The following is a 22,243-nucleotide window of genomic DNA, read 5'->3' as shown; positions in this document are numbered from 1 at the left end:
ATTAAATGATAACACACGCCAGCGAGGGCAAGATCACGATTTGTTGCCCGCCCAAGGGATGGTGCTCATGGCAGTAATATTGATGATGCCCGAGCTGAAGGTGAGGGTATCATCGATATTACCGTCATGAGCACCAGCCTGAAGGCAGGCAACAAATCTTGGTCTTGCCCGTGCTAGCGTGTGTTATTAATTTTATTATACCAAACAAACACTTTTGTTTTCAAAACTTTGCTTAGAATACAGTCGACTGTCGATTGAGACTCGCCACAGTGAAAGGTTCTATTTGTTGCTTGATCGAAATGTACATGAAGTTTAAGGACAACTTAAATTAATGTCTAAATATGAAGACACTGTTGTTAGAGCTTTTCTCGTTTAATGTACTAAACATCGTCGTGTACTTCAGGTCGAGCTAATTTCTTGTACTGTTTCTAAAGCAAATGCTTTACAGAAAATACTGCTTTACAGAAAATACCGAGCAAGTACGCCATGATGTGGTACAGGCAGAAAGGACGCGCTATATAACAGAACGCGGTAGTGGGCTATATCAGCGCACGTGACAGGGCTATATCACCTAAGCCATGTTCTATCACTTTTTGTTCTATATCATGTAAGTCAGGCTCAGCCAATCACAGTACCTGGATAATACGTAAGGTGTAATGCAACCTGGTACATCAAAAAACATAGCAAACATCCCTTAAGCTACTACAGACATGGACAGTATAGAGGACGTACATAGCATAATACCAGATATACTGAATGCAGAGGTCTTTTGGCAATACAATGTATTCTTATTGCAGAAGAATTGTTTCAATATGGTTCATATTCACAGACCCCTATGTACACAGACATTCATTCATCAATAGCAAGCATAGAAAACTTTAATCTATGCCTACAGTGTCTTTGCCATCCATCTCTTACACTAGACAAAAGACCTTATGAATACACTGTCCTTGTACAAAATTTAAATGGAATCAGTTGAGACATGTCCATTTAATGACTTGCAGAGAAGAAAACAAATATATGCCAAAATTTAAAAGAGCCCAATTCAGAAGTCCCTGAACTTCATTTACACGGACTAACAATTAATACTCATGGAAATAGTGACATATTGTTTGGTACAAAAAGGCAGAAAATAAAGTGTTGTCGATGTCGATCATCAAAATTATAACCTTTGTTTGCATAATTTGTCATATTTAGTCCTCCAAATGAAGCAAAGTTGAAGGCCATTCATGATATGATTGTTAGCTTACCTTGACAGCTTGACACTATGCAGGCTAATATTCATATCATCAACTGGTGGACTGTCTTTATCTGCACTGGTGTCAACAATACTGAAGATATTACTGAGTGTAAGTACTCCGAGATCAGCAACTATTGCATTGCATGAAGTGGAATTTTGTGGTACAATAATAAGTGGTGCTTGAATAGTGATATCTAACGATACACGGGCACTTCTCTCATGTAGGTCTTGAACGGTAGCTTTTGCTGAACTTGCTGCAGTTGCCCCAGCATCTTTGACAGCATCTTTAGCTGCTTGAAAGTGGTCTACAAACTCCTAATGGAAGAATGAGAATAACAGTAAAGAATTAATTACATCATGTTAGTTATAGAAGAAAAGTATTGATTTGCTGTAGTTGAGGTGTAGATACCAACGTACACACATTATAGACTTGCATACAGCCAATCTGTAAAGCTGCCCATGCAATATGGCAAACGGGGATCGTTCATGTCTTAGCTGTTAGAGCTCTGTGTGACAAATATCTGTATCCAGTTTCATCAAATTTGCTGAAGTAATTCTAGACATATAATACCAATTATTAAAGTTTATTATATATGCAGATTAAAAGTCAAAAGACACATACTGCTACATGTCTTTGCATGCTATAACAGTACTGAGAGATCAATATTTTTTACCAAGTTTCATTAAGTTTGGTGCAGTATTTTAGTGACATACCATACTAATTAGGAAAGTTTATTACATAATTAATGCTAATTAGCAATGAATTGACATGATACCTCTTAATGTCTTTGCACACTATTACAGTAACAAAACTGTGAGATCAACATCTGTACCAAGTTTTATAAAATTTGCTGCTGTTTTTAAACATACGATCCCAATTACGAACATACAAAAGTCCCTGAAGCTCCTATAGACATGGATACAAAATTCAGTATTTCCTGACTGTACGAAATTATCTCACTAAGGTCATCCTAGGGACCTGTAAACCAAATATTAAAGCTGTCTGACCAGAGGTTTTGAAAAAACAAGCGACCTAACAGTTGACAGAGCTCTGCTGTGTCATGTGGAGAATAACTTTTTGTGACACATGTATTGATGTAGGAGGTGGATATCTTTGATAGCTCATTTCAGGATGGCCTGACCAAAACTGGCAAAATTAGCTGCAAAAATACAAAATTGATGATTTCATCATATTTTCAATATATTATATTGAAATAAAGCCTAGGAACCTGCATACCAAATATCAAAGCTATCAGATGAGTAACTTTTGAGAAACAAATATTTTTTGCCCAAAAATGGCAAAAAATAACCCAAAAATACAAAAATTGAAGATTTCATCAAATTTCAATATATCACACTAAGACAACCCCTAAGAACCTGTATACCAAATATCAAAGGCATCAGAAACAAGCTAAAAACTGTCATCTATGCCTATTGTGTCTTTGACATTTGTTTCTCATACTCGGCATACACTAATACAGGCAGTTAAGATTTCATCACAATTTCAATATATCACACTAATATAACCCCAAGTAACCTGTATACCAAATATCAAAGCTGTTAGACAAGTAGTTTCTGTTAGACAAGTAATTTTTTCATGAAAACGGCAAAAATTGCCCCAAAATACAAAATTGCACATTTCATCATAGTTTCAATATATCCCATTTGGTTAATCCCCAGGAACCTATCTATATACCGAGTATCAGAGCTATCAAACCAGTAATATTTGAGAAACAAATTTTTTAACAAAAAAATGGCAAAAACTGCCCCAAAAATAAAAAAATTGTAGATTTCATCTAAATTTGAATATCTCATATCTGTGAACCTGTATACCAATTATCAAAGGTATCAGATGAGCACCAGGTTTTGAGAAACAAATTTTTTAACCAAAACCAGCAAAAATTGCCCCAAAAATACAAAATTGTAGATTTCATCATATTAATTTGAATATATCATATTTTGATCATCCCTATTTACCTGTATACCAAATATTAAATCTATAAGACAAGTGCTTTTTGTGAAAAGATTGTTTGACCAAAAATGAAAACCATTGCCTTAAAAATAAACATTTTCATATTTCATCACAATTTGAACAAATCTAAGTTAGGTCATCCCTAGGGACCTGTATACCAAATATCAAAGCTGTCTGACCAGCGATTATTAAGAAGAAGATATTTTACCAAAATAGGCTTTTTTAAAGCTAATTTGCATAATGTCCACAATATCAAAAAAAATGTAAAGCAGTTTCTCATAGCACTTCTCAAGACATTTAAGTGGACAGACATCCTCACAAACGGACATACAAACATACAGACTGACAACGGACGCCGGACAGATACCCATCCAAATAGCTGCTATAGACTATAGTCTATATGGCTAATAAAATGAATAGCAAGCGTATTACATGTCAAAATGCCATTTCATATTATAAAGTGCCTGCAGTTCAAATGCTATCAGTCCATCTTACCAGTACTTGTGAAACAAACTTGTTGAGGAAAACCATACCAATTCTTCCTACAGTCAGCTTGATTTCAGTGTCCACTGCATTCATATCAGAGTAGTATTCACCAAGAGTTGCACCATTGTACGCTACTACATGCAGATTTAATACCTGAGTATCCTTGATGGAAAGGATCTGAAACAGTACAATATTGAGCTCTGAAAGTTTATAAAGATAACAAGAGGTAAACTGAGAATTCTTTTCATTGTTGTAACAATTACACATTTCATTGTGCTTATGAATTTTTTGAGCAAAATCATGTTTTTGCAATCATGTTTTTGTAGGCCATAAGAAAATTTCCAGAAAAATAACTGCAAGACGGGCATCTTGCATCTAATTATAAACAAATTGGCATGTGCAAGTACAGCACAGCACATTGTCACAGTGGCAAGTTTGAGTGAAATCTCTTTACCCATATCTCTGTTGTGGTATCCAACATGAATGTCCAAACAAAATAGCCACCATATTTGATTGTGTCACAAACAGCAATGACAATCCAGTCATAACTAAGTGCAATGTTGGGATGAACCACTGGCCATTACAAGGCAAAGGTACCATCTGCCAGGCTAGTGTTAGAAGTGGTTACAATTAGACTGTCAAGCATTACGTAGAAAGCACAACCGTGCATGTTTAAGATATTCTAATGATGTTTGATCTTTCGACAACAAGTCATTGACAATGACATAGTCCCCACTTGTAATAGGAGTATTAGTCTTGATGGGGCAGGGAAATGAGGTCATTAAGAAGTATCACTAAAGTGTATATGTTCAGATCTATGGACACATAGGTCTATGTCATTGTTCCAATTTGAAACAAGAGGCATGTCTAAGTTATGGTTCTAAATCGGGAAAAAAGATCAAACCTCTAGCTGTATTGGCCAGCCAAGAAATACATATGTGCATAATAAATGAGGTACAAGATGTGACATCTTAAGGTCTATTATCCTATCAAAATTGAAGCGTAAAGAACTTGTGGTTACTGAGTTATGCATATATATGCATATTCAAGGTCAAAGGTCATCAAGGTCACGTGACATTTTGAAAAAAACTTTGTATTGCTAATTAATCCATATATGCCAAAATTCAGACCTCTGGCTTGCCCACAAATATATATGGGCATAATTAACGAGGTAAAGCATGTGTTGTCATAAGGTCTCCCATCCTACTAAATATAAAGGACATAGCACTTGTGGTTACCTATTTATTGACATAATCGTGTATTTTAGGTAAAAGGTTATCGAGGTCACATGACATTTTGTCAAAAAATTTCTATCCTATAGTCTATCCCTATTTTCTAAAAATCATACATTTACCTCTATTGGCTTGCTCAAAATTAGATATGCACATAATTAATGAGGTACAATATGTGGCGTCATAAGGTGTCCCATCATACCAAATATGAAGGGTGTAGCACTTGTGGTTACTGAGATATGGACAAATATGTATATTTGAGGTCAAAGGTCACCGAGGTCACGTGACATTTTGTCAAAAAAATTGTATTGCTAAGTTATCCCTATATACCAAAAATCAGACCTCTAGCTCTATTGGCTCGCTCAAAATTAGATATGCACATAATTAATGAGGAACAATATGTGGCGTCATAAGGTGTCCCATCATACCATATATGAAGGGTGTAGCACTTGTGGTTGGGCCAAAGTAAGTAAATTCTTTGTTTTGCGTCCGCGCGCGCCTAGGTTTTTGGAGATTTTTCGGAAAAAAAAACACAAACTTTCCTTTCAAAATTTCGCCGTAGGTGGCGCTATTTTGTAGCAAAAACCAGTCGTGGCTTTTAACTTTGCGACAAAACACTCCTTTACGGCAGTCAGATTTCACTAATGGAGCATGCGGTGACGTAAAACAGTACTCCCTCACATTTACACCTGTCCATACTCTCAGCCTCACGCCAGGGCCTAACGTTCTCGCTGTCTGTTGTGGCTTTGCCTGTTGTGGGTTTGTCGTCACGATAAAAAATGGATGAAAGCAGGGAAATAATCGAAGTTAAAAAACAGGAAACCTTTGCACGGCAACTTGAAGGCATGGTCATTGCGAGCAATCGGGACTTGAACAGAGAGAGATTCAGTCGGCCGATTGGACTTGGCTACCACGACTCAGAGAGTACTATGGCAGACGGAAAAATCGGAAAGTGTGAGGCCTATCCTAGTTAACTGGTCTTTTAGGTTTGAAAAAAATTTGGTTAATTCGCCCATTTTAACTTGAAACAAAAAATAAACCAGTGATCAGTCCTGTAAACGAAAGGCCTTTACGTACTTTTTGTTCAGTTTGGGTATTGGAAAGTATATTAGAATCCTCTGTGAAAGTTCAAACTTGTAGTAGGCAGTCGTAGCTGCTCTTGAAGGAGGTCACACTTTCTGCATTAATGACATCGGCTGGTAATTTATTCCATGTGTCCACACCTCTTACTGAAAAAAGTATTTTCTTGTGTTAAGTCCGTCGAACGGTTAGTTTATGAAGTTTGGGACAGTGTCCTCAAGTTCTCGAGTCGGCTGGTAACTCAAGTGAAAGGTTACAGTGGTCATGGCCTTTGATAACTAATTCTAGCGTTGAATCATGTCGCCGCGAATTCTTCCTTGTTCAAGTGTTATCAAACCAAGCTGTTTAAGTCTATTTTGATAATTGTAGTGTTGGACTTTAGGTATTATTGGCCGTGCAAAGATTTTTATGTCCTTTTGTAGCCATGGTGACCAAGCTTGTACTGCATGCTCGAGCTCTGGTCTCACAAGTTGCTTGTAAAGACGAAGAATTACATTTTTTTATTTGATCGACAATGCTCGTTTGATGAGATCAACATTCTGTTTGCTTTTTTACAAACTTATCACATTTGCTTGAAGGTTTTAAGGTAGAATGAAGTAGATCATTTCCTTCAGTTGTACGTCCCAGTGAAATATTGTTCATTGAGTATTTATTGAAGGGGTGTTGTAGCCAATATGCGTCCGCCAGTGTTCACTCATTTTTTGTAGCTTGTCCAAATCAGCTTGTAGAATTTCAGGATCACTACAATTTCGCAAGGGATGATATGTCTTGGTTTGTCAGTAAATTTTTTAGTTCAGAACTAATTTCACCGCCAGTATGATTGATGTAGATTAGAAAGAGTATTGGTCCAAGAAGTGAACCCTTTGGGACACCACTTGTGACGTATTCTCCATTCAGATGATGCTCCATTTATGACTACTCGCTGTTTTGTATTTGACCCACTGTAGAATATTTCCATTTATGCCATGATACTTCATCCGTTCAATCAATCGGGGGTGTGGTACTTTGAAAGTGCAAGGAATATAGATGTGAAGCTTCCACCTAAATTTGGGTCTGATGAGTCAGTGTGTGGAGACTGACAATTGCGAAATGCTTTCTTTTATTTGATGGAAAGGAAAGGTGCTGGTTTTACGGATGGTCCCGAGGAAGCTACAGGGAATACTTTTGTCAATTATATCATCAATTTCTTCTTCTCTCTGATGCCCTATCTTTCTAAAATTGAATGTAGAGGCTACAAGTTACCATTTCTGTTTGGCGTTTTCTTTCAAAACAGACACCTTTCAGCAAAACTATGACATTCCATCAGAGCATAGGCATTACAAGAAACTTGAAAAACACGTAGGGCCTACAAGAAGACTGCTACTGCATACTGTTATAGTGTACCCATTCCTCAAACTGTCAAGGCTGTCAAGTTGCTGTGCAATGGTATTGGCATGTGGACACTTTGAATGCACAAGAAAGAAATCTAAAACTAATATTGAGAAAAGCAAACGTCAAAGAATGACTGTTTACTTTGATCCATTTGTTATGAAAAATGTATACAGTGATCATACAGTGTGTCACACTGTGACAGGAATATATTTTCATGTGGTTTGAGGAAAATTGTCCTATAAAGGCAAACAGATTTTGTGTTAAATTTTCTGTGTGTGTTTTTCAGCCGCTTACCCGCGTACCTTTTAGGATTTTGAGTGGACGCAAAACAAAGAATTTACTTACTTTGGCCTTACTGAGTTATGGACAAATATGTGTATTTGAGGTCAAAGGTCACCAAGGTCACGTGACATTTTGTCAAAATATCCGAGATATCTGCGTGAACGGATGGACTCACATGGATGGACTCACGGACTGACATGACCCAATCTATGAGGCCCCCTGGACTTTATCTGTGGGGACTAAAAACTGTCACTGCATCCTTTTTGCAATATGAATACGATGAGAAACTAAATTTTTATTTTTCTTGGCCTTATACATGGGAGTCTATGTATTGCCTTATACATGGGAGTCTATGGACTGCCTTATACATGGGAGTCTATGGACTTCCTTATACATGGGAGTCTATGGACTGCCTTATACATGGGAGTCTATGGACTGCCTTATACATGGGAGTCTATGTATTGCCTTATACATGGGAGTCTATGGACTGCCTTATACATGGGAGTCTATGGACTGCCTTATACATGGGAGTCTATGGACTGCCTTATACATGGGAGTCTATGGACTGCCTTATACATGGGAGTCTATGGTCTGCCTTATACATGGGAGTCTATGGTCTGCCTTATACATGGGAGTCTATGGTCTGCCTTATACATGGGAGTCTATGGTCTGCCTTATACATGGGAGTCTATGGTCTGCCTTATACATGGGAGTCTATGGAGGTGAAAACTAAAAAGTCCTCTACCACGGCCAAATTTGATCGCATTGTGAAACAAATCGACGTGCATCTGTATGAGGTATGGTACTATCCTTGTACCAAGTTTGAACGAAATCGCTCCAGGCGTCTCTGAGATATCTGCGTGAACGGACGGACGCACGGATGGACGGACGCACGGACGCACGGACATGACCAAACCTATAAGTCCCCCCGGACGGTGTCCGTGGGGACTAACAAAGTAAAGATGATAAAACACAATCACATGCATTCCTCATTATTCTTGTTCTAAAGCCCATAAACAATTTAATGTTTACACAATGACCTCTCTGAATAAAGATGAAAAAAGTCAATGTTCACTGAAAATTCAAAGTCTGGACCGGTTGACACCAAAGACTGCCCGTGACTTTCATTGCATGTGGTGTTTCCACAATGCCACTCACTGAAATGAACATTGAAGAGTACATTTTAGTAAAAGTCACATTTTTGGGTGCATAGTTTCGCTACCATTACAAAGCACAAAAATAGCATCAAAGTGACGCTGTGCTCACATTTGGTTACATGTGGCAAGCCAGAGTGAGTGTATACAATATTTAATAGCTTTTATGGACCTCGAGCTTGTGATATTCATAGTCAAGTGCATTTGAAAAATTTTTGATGCACTGTCCATTGAAGTATGAAAAGGTTGGCAACTGTTGCAACTGTTGATCACACTCACTCAGGCAATACCATGCTACCTAGTATATCATAATTAGTGATACAATCTGCCATACGAAAGTAAAGGTGTCCTCTTATAATATTGTATTGCATAGAATTAATGTAGACAATATTTGGTTTCTCTAAGGTCTATGGTTGCACAATGAGAGGCTATTAAAGGTAACATGTAAGAATGGGCATTCTTTAGAGCTTCCACTGGTACTGATGCTGCCATACCTACATGATAATAGTATATCCCAAACTGCCACCAAGTAAACAAGTATTGCAGTATCATAGACAAATGGGGAAACTTTCAAGCAAAAACCTATCAAGGAGCCTGTGGCATCACACATGTACATCTGTTTAAAGCCCAGGTCCAACCAAATTTTACAGTGTGCGTACGAGTTATCGGAACATAAAATTAGGTAATTACCCAGCAACTTAGCTGAGCACTTTGCTATTTGACCTGGAGTTTACCTAAACAAGCAAGTCTGTTTAATGGTCTTGAGACTGATAAGAAATTCACTAAACTCAGCAGGCAGCTCCTCCACTCAGTAAACTGTTCACATTTTGCCCATACACCAGATAAATTGAGAAATTTCAACATACAACCATTAACTCAGAAACCCTACAGGGAAAAGTAAACATTGTTTTCTTCCATGGCCAGATGGCAGGAAGTGACTATTTACAACTTTGATACTTTTTAACATTGAAACAATTATGGACTATGTTTGTTGGAGACCAAACCAGCTAAAATCACCTTCAACTTTGCTTTCTAAGGGACGCCGTCAAAAGATCGATGTTTGAAAAAAAACTTAATTGCCTAAGTTTGGGGGTGGGGGGTTTTTGACCAAATTAATTTCTGTGCCGTCAAAAACGATTTAACGTCTTTTTGGCAAATTTTACGATTTCAAGGCTGCTTTTTGTACACTAAAATCGATCCAGCCACCCGGTCAAAGTTCAGCATACGAGATTTGAGATGTGCGCTTTAATTCAATGGTACATTGGTATGTCGTTTGAAAGATATAGTACAGAGTATGAGTCCGCAATGTTTTTGAATTTTAGGTCAGTTAAGTTAGAAGGGGGGGTGGGGGGTCTGGGGCCAAACTTAAGCAATTAAGTTAGATTTATTTTATTGAACTTTTGATGTTGCCCCTAATGACCTTTCTACTGCACTTCAACTCCAAAACAGTTTACCCAATAACAAAAACACCACATTATGTACTCCAGGTTCCTGTACCGTAGGTATAAAATTGGCAAAATTAAGAAAATCTCTTCTCAAAATGTATTAATTTAGTTCATATCAACACAATCTAAATAAGGTATGGTACCACTACTCACTGAAACCTTCATGCTAAATTTCAAACAAACATTGGAAGTGGTTGTTATAAAGATATTTTTTACCAACAACAACAACAAAGAAAAATAAAGTATCTCATTTTCATTCTGACATGGTAATATAAGTATGAGAACATTATTAGGGATTTACAAACCAAATTTAAAATCAATACTGTACAGTAGACTATTTCTGTAATTTATTTTCCTGACAACAATTAGGAAATAACTTTACCAAAACACAAAATTGATGATATTTCTCTGAAATTTTAATATTAGTGACCGAGCAGCTGAAAATGCTCCTTTGTGTAATGTAGAGAATAACTTTTTGTGATACATGTGTTGCTGAAGGAGGAAATCTTTGATAGCCCACTTCAGGTCAGCCTGATCAAAATGGCAAAATGCGCTTACTATTTTCGAAACACCTGACATCACTTCTTGGTCTTTTGGCCAGAGGTCCATATATCTTTCTTTCATGAATTTGACTTTGTTTGTGTACCGTCTATTTACTGTCTGTTCTGTGCTGTTTTGTGTCTATGTTTACAACTATTGTCTTACAAATTTTGACCTAGTGTTATTGGATTATGGATTGGTGTGATTGCGATTATTATACATACGGTAATTACAGATTTTACCATAATTTGGCATATTTCATTGAAATCATCAGCAGGAACATGTCTACCAGATATTAAATCTATCAGACAAGAAGTTTATGAGAAACAAATTTATGGACCAAAAATGTCAAAATTGCCCCAAAAATACAAAATTGCCTGTTTCAACCTAATTTCAATGTATCATATGAAGATTAACCCTAGGAACCTTATACCAAATATCAATGCTATCAGATCAGCAGATTTTGGATAAAAAAATTTTGACCAAAAATTGGAAAAATTGCCCGAAAATTACAAACATGAAAATTTCAATTCAATTTGTATAAATTTGACTGAGGTCATCCTGAGGAATATGTATACCCAGCTTCAAAGCAATCGAAGAAGTGGTCTCAGAGAAAAAGATTTTTTGACTAAAAACTGAAAAAATTACCCCAAAAATAGAAACATGCAAATTTCACCCCAACACCTAATTTAGAATACCTAAAGGAACCTGCATGCCAAGTTTCATCCCAATCTGACCAACGGTTAGAGAGTTTGGTATACCAAATGTGAGCTAAAAATATGTGTGTCTCCTTTTTTGATTGCACAGACATATTGTGTGACACTGTAACCTTGCCCAGTTAGGGCAATGATTGAACTTTGTCAATGTGCACTCAACCAGCTAAACAGCTTTTCATATCCAAAATCAGTGAATGGCAATTAACCGGTAGTATTGTTTAAACAGAATTTATTGAAAGCAATTCACAGTATAAGTGCTATTGTTTTCATCAACTCTTCATCCAATAAAACAATATGACCAATGATATCTGAAAAATTGCTGTATGACTACAAAATATCAGCACAAAAGATTTACATAAATGCAAATATCTTCATCATATTAATAAATGCCTGATGGAGAATGATGGACAAGAAATGCCCTGGTCAACAAACCTATCAGCTAACAAGACAATTTGTGCCCAAGTATCTGAGCCATGTTTTAGCAATATGCTTATTGCTTTGATTATCTATTTGTACGATGTGTGAATGTTAGTATGTGTGTGAGTGTTTCAGTGTGTGGAAGGGCACCAACTTAGCTCTATTAATGAACCACTCATTTTAATGATGGGAATTTAGTTGAGCAGTTTTGACTGCTGAGATCTTTGCATGCCAGGTGAACAGGTGCCATACTTTTTCGAATACAATTGAGAATTTTACTTATTTATCCTTACCTTTGAATATTTTGCCATTATCCTTACCTTTGAATATTTTGCCGAGGGTGTTGGATCCAGAACAACTATGTCTTTAAGCGAAGCATCTACAGTCGTTTTGTGTCTCTGAACAACCACACCAGCTTCCAATCCTGAAAGCAAAAGTCATCGCTGATGACATAGTCCCTGCTCACACCGTTAATTGACATGCACATGCACACTGCAATACAAGGTCTGTGAGCCAAGTTTGAATGAAATCTGTTCCGGGATAGTGGAGTTATGGTTCAAAAACATGAAAAACTTGTAACAAAATGGCTGCCCTGGTGGCCATATTGGATGGTATTGCAGAATAAATTGATATATGCCATAGTACTTTATCTGTGTAAACACATTGAACCAAATTGGTTCAGGGATAGGTGAGTTATGGTTCAATCTGACCTATTAGTCCACCTGACCACCTGACCTATTAGTCCACCTGGGATTTTGCTTCTGACCTACAACCCCGGGTAAAATCTTGACTTACTGTAATGCAGCAACACTCAATGCTTTTGTGCAGGAGGTTTAAAGTCACATAAGCTGAACTTATGACTTTATTTGAAATTCATGATTTTATATTTAGATTAAAATTAGTTCATTGAAATGTTCTTACTCAGAGATTTGGCATATTTAGATTAGGTCATGTGATCCAGATCTCTGTAAAGGTACCTGTAGTTGCCCATCGTTTTCTCTCTGCATCTTTTATAGATATACCTCTGTACTGACCGATAACAAAGTTAATTCTTGTGACACCATACTTTGCAGCAACTGCTCTTAACTGATAAAATATGCTTGAGGCAAATTCTCCAAAGGTAGCCGGAACTTTATTGTAGAGCGACATTTTAAATAGTGAAGAGCACTGTAGTTTTCATCCACAGTATAAATTCAAGACGAGCAATATTCAAGAGATTCAAATATTCAACAAGACTTACCATTGACTTTGACACTGGCCAAATTGTTATGTTCTGAACACACAAGTAATGATACTGTTTTCACTGCTGCTTCTATCTTGATATCTATTTCCGGTCTCGGTTCAGGACGAGTTGATCGACCTCGACCTGACAACATAAAAACTTTTATGTCAATAAAATTTTTCTCAAACACAAGTTAAACAAACTGTCAGCAAAAAACATTGTTCTGTGTAAATAATTACCTGATAGTAGTTGCATGGTAAATTGTTCGGTGAATTGTAAATGAATACTAATGAATGATTATATTTTGCAGAAAAACTTTTGTCAAGATTGAACTGTTTTTAACAGGGCAATCAAAACAGGTTTCTCATCAATATGACCATGTGAGGCGCGTCACGCGAAAAGGTACCTAATGGTCAAAAATATCAATTTAGAGTTTTTGGTATATTGTAAAAATGCACTTTTTCAGCTTTCATAAGATATGTTTCTTTGTAAGATTAGGGCTCCCTAACTTGGCAAAAATGTACTTTAAAATTTGGCTCCCTATTAAAGTTAATCATTAAGAAATGCTAATGGTTTCTTTACTCAAGGTGAAGCTACATCAGATACCAAGTGGTAAGCTGAGTGAATATATCATTTATGAATAACAGATCCTTTGCCATAAATTTATTTCATTTATTTATTCCAAAGTCATGCAGTTATAAAGTGATTATTTTCTTATCAGGATTATTCCATTATCATTGCAGGGGTACAAGTCTACTTTTTTTGAGGTCGCTTATAACTTTTGCTGTGTAAAAACTTGCTATTTGATTTTTTAATTCATATCAGCTATGAGAAGAGAGAAATCAATTTCAAAATAACTATATACTTCACTTAGTCATGTGAAGATGATGCCAACACATTTTACTTTGTGGATGCCTTTTCATTCCCTATTTGATGTTAATAACACTGAAAGTGTGAATGGAAACTGAAAGTCAAGTGTGTTGTTCTCCCTTGATGTTTACAGGTACTTTTATAACTGGTTTAGAACTTAATGTTTTATGTACTAGACTTATGTGTATGAAATGGATGAAATGACCTCAAATGTACATGATTGTGTAGATGATTGATTCTGTGAGTCTTCACAACACTTTTCCATCTATAGAGGGCGCTGTGTAACTCCTCCTCCATCACGTCAAGGTCAATGACAGCTGTTCACTGTTTGTGTCTGTGATAAACTGTAGTAGGCTGTCTTAATTCCACAAGCTTTCAGCATTGAACACATATGAAATGGAAGTATTAATGTTGAAAATCTGTGTTTCAGTTGATTGTACTTTCATCATGGTCAAAAATAACATTTGCCTACACAGGGGTAGCGCTAGGATTTCAAAGTTGTTAGCCACAGATTCCTTGCATGGCGAATTTGTCATATATCTTGTTAGCCACACACAACTTTCTTTAGCCACACAAAACTTTTTTTTTTTTAAATCAAAACAAAAATATTTTAAGGTCTCATCTTGTTTGAAGTGCCATAGACTTCACATGCAATCCACACCCCCAATGCTCTTGTTAGACAAGGACTTGTTACACTTCTTTAAGAAGACTGGTGCAGTTCATATTCTGTGATGAGGAATCCTAGCAACCAATATGATTCAATTAGTACAACCATAGAGGTATAAACTATTATGCAACACATACATACAATTGCAGGGCTTCTTTTCCTCATCGTTTGAACCGCAAGTACCATATGTTCAGAGTGAAGAGTTGAAGACAAAAACAATTAACCAATTTTTTATTGATTGAATTTGGTGTTTGGACCAACTGATATTAGTTTGATTCACATACGTACAACATATGCTTTCTATAACTTGCCGTGATTTAATCGTGTCTCGTACTCATACTGTGTTAGTCAATCTATCTTCAAAGGGATCACGTATTTTGACAAGCATACCAAAAGCGGTCTTTAGATAAAAAGAAACCACAAAGTATTGATCGAGTAAAAGTTTCATGCCCAGTTTATTTCAGTTAAAAAATATAGTGTTTTCAATTTGATTCGAACTCACAAAATACGGTTTCCAGTCACCTTGTGGAGATGCAACAGACACATGTAAGACTACGATGCGACGTAGGAAATATGTCACGATGTCAACAGTAACAACATATATTGTAAACAATCTAGGTCGACTGTCATGGCTCTCTCACTACAGGCTGGAGGCCACGATATCAACAGTTTGCATGAGCTTATTGATTGTAAGTCGCTTGAAAATAAACAAAATACACTTCAGTTTAACTGAAATCTTATGAATTTCTTCATCATGCACACTGAAAGAAAACCTAACCACCAGGACCGGAGCATTCAGCGTCACGCAATGATGGCCATGCTGCCATCCAACACTACGTTCAATCGTTATCAACTTGGCTAGCAAATCGCTCCATTTTTCCATAGAATATTCTCCAAAAAAGTGGTAAAATCTACAGTTTCTATCACTCAGAGCTGTACATGATATAATCATCTTCTGATAGTGGAAAAGCTATCATATAAAGGTCTCTCGACTCTTGTTCAGTTCACGGCAACGGGGCCAGCCGCCGACCTGATTAAATAATTATGTAAACCACTGACCCCTTCTCAGAAAGGTCACATAAATTACTGGAACTCTATTGTTACGGTGGATGAAGTCATTATTTTCGTCCTTATATGGTACTAAGCTGGGTTCAAGGGGTAAAAGAAAAGCTCTATGGCTTGCCGAGTTTGGCAATGCGTACCTAAGCTTGACAGAACGCATAGTACGCAACCACTGTCGGGTATCGTAAACTGACGTGGCGCTGAAAGCGAGAGTATAGTCACATGGATTTTGTCACCTGATAGTACATGTACCGCATCGTCCACCGTGCATTTGACTGGGGTCGTTGAGTTTGAGGCCAATTCGCCACACTTTCATTAGCGTGGCGAACCAAGAAGACATTTTATTTGCCACTCAGCACTTTCTGTCGCATTTTGCAAATGTGGCGAGCGCTAGTGCGACCCCCGCCACAAAAAAGTTTAACTTAAATACAGCTTTCAGCTTTATCAGAAAAAGTAAGGAAAAGTGTGAGTGTGCATGTCCATGAGAAATTGACAGAGACAAGTTGTACATTTAAACTGGTCTGAGACCTATATTAAATATCACACAATGAACATAATTCATACTTGATACTATGAGTACATCATCTATTCAAATTTTACAATTCGGCTTATGATTAGTCAATTACAACATTTTTCTTATGATCATACCTGTGACTCTGATGTTGGTTGGTGTGTTAGTGCGTACACCGACAAACAACCAATGCTGCTCTAAATGTATGAAGATTAACCCTTTTCCTGCCAAGTCCATATTTCACCACTTGGTCAAGATGGTTAAAATTAATGAAACACAACATATTCCATATGGTGTATTTTCACATAATACTGTACATTTGAAAGCTGTTGAAAACATAAATACTGTAAACTTGATTTTTTGGACTAAAGATGCTATAGCTGACCAAACCAAGCGGGTGAAAATACATCATATTTTGGCTCAATACCGCTTTTTACTGACTTGGCTGATGGGGAAGTGATACTGTCTGGCAGGAAAAGGGTTAAAACTTATTCATCTGACAATACTTAGTATATACAAGGTGTGACACATGTAAAGACATAGTATGGTACATATAAAGACGTTGTGTAGTACATTTTCACTATGCATACATTATACCAGAGTCTCAATAAACCTTGGACCAGTATATCACCATTCAAGTTCAATAGAATAGAATAAAATAAAATAGAAAAGTAATTTCTCATTTACAAAATGACTGTCAATAGTTTTATCTTAACCACACTAAGATACTTTTATAATTCATTTCAATTGTAATAAACACTTCAATTGTAATAAACACTGCTATATAAAACTGGATGGTTTCATGTGGTCACATCTGAAAATACTCTACGGCCTGGGACAGGTTGCATCCTTCAAATAATCTGGAATGTACAGTCTGATCGTACTGTACAAATACCGTTTCCCTTGAACACTCAAACCAGGTGGGATGAGCATATCTGGTAAATGTTGAGAGTTCAAAGGCAATTGCACATCCCTCTTTCTGAGATCATACTTTACCTCATCACTGTTTAGTTGATCTTTCACAAACACAACACCTGGCTCTGACTTGGTAAACTTAAAAACACTACATTTGGAAATACCTCGAGGTCATAAAAGAAAACTGACAGAAAAAATCTACCCAATCATACCACTGAAATCTTGGTGCATCATCTGTTGGTAATTGATACCCATCAGCAGTATTGCACTTTGCCAATTTATTTACAACATTAATCAATTTAGCTAAACTATAAGTATCAGAACGTCTATACAATTTATTTAATAAACCAAAACAAGCATCATTTATACACTTGTGCGACCAACTTCCATAAAGGCTAATGTGGCATAGTCATATAGACCTATGGCACATCTCCACAAAAGATAATGTATCATTGTTTTATTTCTGTTTTGTCCAGCACGATTATTACAATGAAAAATAGCACCCTTCTTGCCAACACTGTATGTACTCAAATAGTGGTGTAACATGGAAATTACAGTATTTGGTCCATGAGAGTTTGTACCATCTATGCAAATTGTTTGACTCTCATCTCAGAGGTAATTCACCTGCTTTGATGTACCTTTATTGTTGATACCAAATAAATGACTTTTCCTGTGAGATACGAAATAAAATGGACTGATTTGATTTGATAAATGAGGATTAAAATACTCTGAGCAAAATCAAAAGTGTAATGGACTTTTTGTTAATTGACTGAACAAGGGTCACCATTTTCACAATCATTTACAACCTGGTTATCTAGTTCTTCCTTTGCTTGTTTTGTACAATTTAAGTAAAATTCACGCTTTTGTTTTGCTGTCTCTAAATGTCTAGGGAATTCAGTCACTGCTTCAACTTTTTCAACCTCAGTCCTTGCATGTGATATATTTTGTCTAAAATGCTCACATTTTGGGCAAATATCAGTTCTTGGTGTCAGTATTTTGATGTGAGGTACACACTCTCTCCAAAGATTCTTGAATAGTGTAAGTCCAACATATTGATCACCTTCAGCTTCACAGGTTTGCTTATAGCTTGTGTGAATGCTTTCTTTCCTTGAACTTGCAGGTAAGTATACAGGTGGGTGTGAGTCATGGCGACTTGGTGCAGCTGCCATTGGAATACCATTTGATTGACCAAAGCTTTGAAGAAATTGCACAGCCTTGTGAAGTGTCTACATGTGAAAAGTAAAATTAAAAACTCCAACAGCTTACACATTATATGTTGATTGCATGAAAAATTAGTTCAATGTACAGCTCTTGTCAGATGCCTGATATTTCTTTGTTACTGAAACAAAATGTGGTATTATGGAGAGAAATTGATCATTGAACACATCATGACAGCCTGGTATTACAATACATATACAGGTGGGTTTCTGTTCATAAAAACATTTCTAAAACTGAGCATGTCTCAATTAGTTATTGTAAATACTATAGAATTGAAAAATTTGAAGAGTTTGTATAATATATGTGGAAACTACTGAGCAGATCTTGATCTGCAATATATTTAAGGACAATTGTTTTGCATTTTGTTTGGCAATATGCTAAAACTGTGAGATGCACAAATACACATTAAATTTTGTATTTTTGAAAAAAATACAAGTCATAGCAACTTGGATACACCTTATAATACACTAAAACAGTCTATATCAAAACACATTAGCACTTTCAGCACTTTCAATTGTAGTTCCTTGTTTTCAAACATGACATACATGTAGTATGCATACAATAAAGTATAATGGGAGATGAAAGAAATATCTTTTCAATGAATTATTAAAACATGAAACTGTAACTCCAAAAACACTTCAAGTGTCCTTCTGCAAGATCATAATGTTGCATTAAAATAAGCTTTCTGGAAATATTTACCTCATATGAAAATGCATTTGGAGACCTTTTCCCTTTGTTTCCATGTCTTCTTGGCACAACACTGTGTTCAACATAGTGCTTCTTCAGATTTCTAAATTGCTTATTGCCTGAGGGTAATGAAGTGAAACAAAATACATCAATGGTACAAAAATGTATGTATTGTGAGACTTAACTTTAATAATGTATGTTTTCACTGATACAGTGTGTTTTGATTTCCATATAACATTATCCTTCAGGTTGGACATGAACCTGGGAAAATTTAGATAATTTTCTTTGTATTAATCTGACATAACATTTAGGTTGTAATTGCGATACTGACACTATGTTTTTTAAACCTAAAACCTACGCGTAGATCAGAATCCATCACACACATTTGCAAGGTTTTGTTTTTCAAATGTCAATGCCCTGAATGTGAATATACCAATCAAATAAATGATTTACCGTTCTCGTAAAACCTGAACTTGACATCATGTTTCATACGTGAAAAAATATTATCACTTGGCCTTGATGGCTCAGACAGTGAACAAGGCAAGGGCATGGAGTCTTGGGCATCCTCAGTATTCTGCCACTTTATGCTCTAGACACTTGAAAAATCATGGCTGCTGAACAACAATCGTCCTTAAAATGTCACCTCAAGCCAAACGGTTCTGAATTACTGAAGCTAAACGTGCCTGTCGTTGTCACACAAACTAAAATTTTTGTTGAAGAGCCAATTTTACACTTTTTAATGAGCAATGACACTCAAGCCAACACAGTTCAATATTAGTCCGAGTGATTGCAATGAGTGTACCTACCCACAACGTCAATAAACTGCCAGGCTGCTCGACACACTTCAATGCCTTCAGACTCGTACCGAAATCGCGATTTTTGCCTCTTCCCTCGTCTTGTGGAGTCTGCAGTATATTCCATACCTTGGAGTTTTGAAAGAACCAGACATTCTTTTTCGTTCTTGTCAAACTCAAGCATTTGAAGGCGATGTTTGTAGACATGGTCAACGTTCAGTAGACGATAGCACTTGTTATTACATCCACATGTTCGTTCAAAGATATTTAATACAATGTCCTTGCTTGAAACGTCGACTTCTGCACCTTGTGAAGCATGATCCTGGCCATCTAAGGTACTCAGATAATCCTCAACAAGTTCTTGTGAATTTGCTTCTGCTCTGTCCACTTCGTTTTCACTGTCAGTGTCATTGATGTTGTTGATCGGCAGTTGAACTTCCGGGTCAACCCCGACCTCGCCCTCAGAAACATCCCTCAGGCTATCATAGTTGTCATCTTGTGAACCTTCTAAAATTTCCTGAGAATACTTGTTTACTGTATCTTGTAATACAGTATCGACTACAAAAAAGCTGTCGCTATCACTAGTGCCTGCCATGTTGAACCATCAACTAAAGACCTTGCAGCAGACGACACTGGACGTTCCACCTAATTAAAAATCCCGCCAACATGTCTACGTTACGTGTGACATTCTGAAGTGCTGCTGGCTCATTTGCATGACAATGTCGTTAGTTACCTTTTGCATGACGCGCCTCATATCTTATTGTGGTGAACATCACTAGCATGCAAACTTCACCAAATTTAGACAGCAATGCCAGAGATACAAAAGTTTGAAAGTTCACTAGATATGCAAATAACAATTATCATAAAATTCCTAATTGAAGCAACATCCTCTGACTTTATTACAACAAGGAGCTTGATCATTTTAGGCATATTTAAAGGTTTTTGATTGTACCATAATAGAAGCTGCACACATTTGAATAGTCCGTATGATATTAAGGTCAAACATACCAACTTCATTGACTCAGGCAGATAATTTGCACACACTGATCTCAAGTGAACAACAAACGATGGGAACTATTAAAGAGTTTGCACCATCCTTTGTCTTTAAATTACCATGCCCTGGCCCTTGCATTTTGATTGGTCGAGCTAAACCACGTGACTGACCACAAATACACAGTAATGTGTAATGTGTAATTTTTTTAATGTGTAAATTGCACTGAGACATATGTGTAGTGCGTGTAAGAAATAAATATTATTATTATTAATGGTTTGTTTTCATGCCTGTGAATATGAATAAACATAGGGCCAAAGTCCCTGAAGCTACAATAGACATGGATACAAAATTAAGTATTTCCTGACTGTATGAAATTATCTCACTTAGGTCATCCTAGGGACTTGTAAACCAAATATTAAAGCTGTCTGACCAGCGGTTTTGAAAAAAACAAGCAACTCAACAGTTGACAGAGCTCTGCTGTGTTATGTAGAGAATAACCTTTGTGACACATGTATAGATCAGGGGTTTCGTTAAAAGCGGCCACCGGCCATATGGCCGGCTGTAAGGCGATCACGGCCGCCTGTAATACCTGAAAATCATGTAATTGTTGTGCCGCTTACAGGAATGAATAGCTGGTAATAAATACAGCATATTGGTAAAAGTTTACAATGATCTGTTTCCTTTATGCTGAATTACTTGTTTTCAACGCTTTTGCGAGGTTTTCAGTGAAAATTTTGTGGTCGTTGGTTCGCATTCGTGTATCGTGCGATACTGGTACAGCTATACAGCACGGAACCCATCTGTACAACGTACACAGGGTGGTTGGAGGTTAGGGGTCATTGAGCATGTGCAGTAACGCAACATAATGTCGGCCATACGTAGGTGAAGTTACTCAGTTCGGTCGAAATGGAAACAGTTAGACGGGTTGGTTGATTAAGAAGGGTACAGTAGATGGCAATTTCTCAGATCATTTTGATACTTATGCGGCGTTTTATGAATATCTCTCAGGAAAGGTTTCTTCTGAATGCATCAGCGATCGCCCACAGCTATCCGTGACCGCGGATTGTTATAAACAACGGCTTGCTATTGTCAATGTAGTCAACCTTCGCGTTCGTTCTTGGATTTTAATGACTGAGAGCCAAACGTTTGACTTTCTTCAACTCTGTGGGCATATAAATATCAAAACAGAATAAATTGAAGGTGTAAACTTTAGCAGACTGTGACGTTGAGTGGTAGGCTGTAGCCACGGTCCGGAGAGACCGTTGTTTGTGGTTTCATACACTGTACACACAGGCGCTCCTTAGCTGGGTCGGCTGCTAAGTATTTCGGATCGATCAATTGATCCCGTAGTCGACTACGGCATCAATT

General features: G+C 36.9%; 1 protein-coding gene across 3 annotated transcripts in view; it reads right to left on the bottom strand.

Annotated features, from left to right (window-relative positions):
- The window catches only part of LOC139117744 (intermembrane lipid transfer protein VPS13A-like), a 445,282-nt gene that overhangs the window by 296,198 nt on the left and 126,841 nt on the right, over positions 1-22,243 (bottom strand). For all 3 annotated transcript variants that reach the window (XM_070680994.1, XM_070680993.1, XM_070680995.1), the window contains 4 exons: positions 13,176-13,301; positions 12,256-12,359; positions 3,708-3,875; positions 1,251-1,555 (listed from right to left, as the gene is read on the bottom strand). In XM_070680994.1, coding sequence (XP_070537095.1) covers positions 1,251-1,555; positions 3,708-3,875; positions 12,256-12,359; positions 13,176-13,301 — 703 coding nt within the window. The remainder of the gene's footprint in view (positions 1-1,250; positions 1,556-3,707; positions 3,876-12,255; positions 12,360-13,175; positions 13,302-22,243) is intronic.

This window comes from Ptychodera flava, chromosome 18 (assembly GCF_041260155.1).
Source record: "Ptychodera flava strain L36383 chromosome 18, AS_Pfla_20210202, whole genome shotgun sequence".
In the NCBI taxonomy this organism is placed as follows: Eukaryota; Metazoa; Hemichordata; class Enteropneusta; family Ptychoderidae; genus Ptychodera; species Ptychodera flava.
Note: the sequence above shows the minus strand (reverse complement) of the source record. Positions and strands in the feature narration are given on the sequence as shown.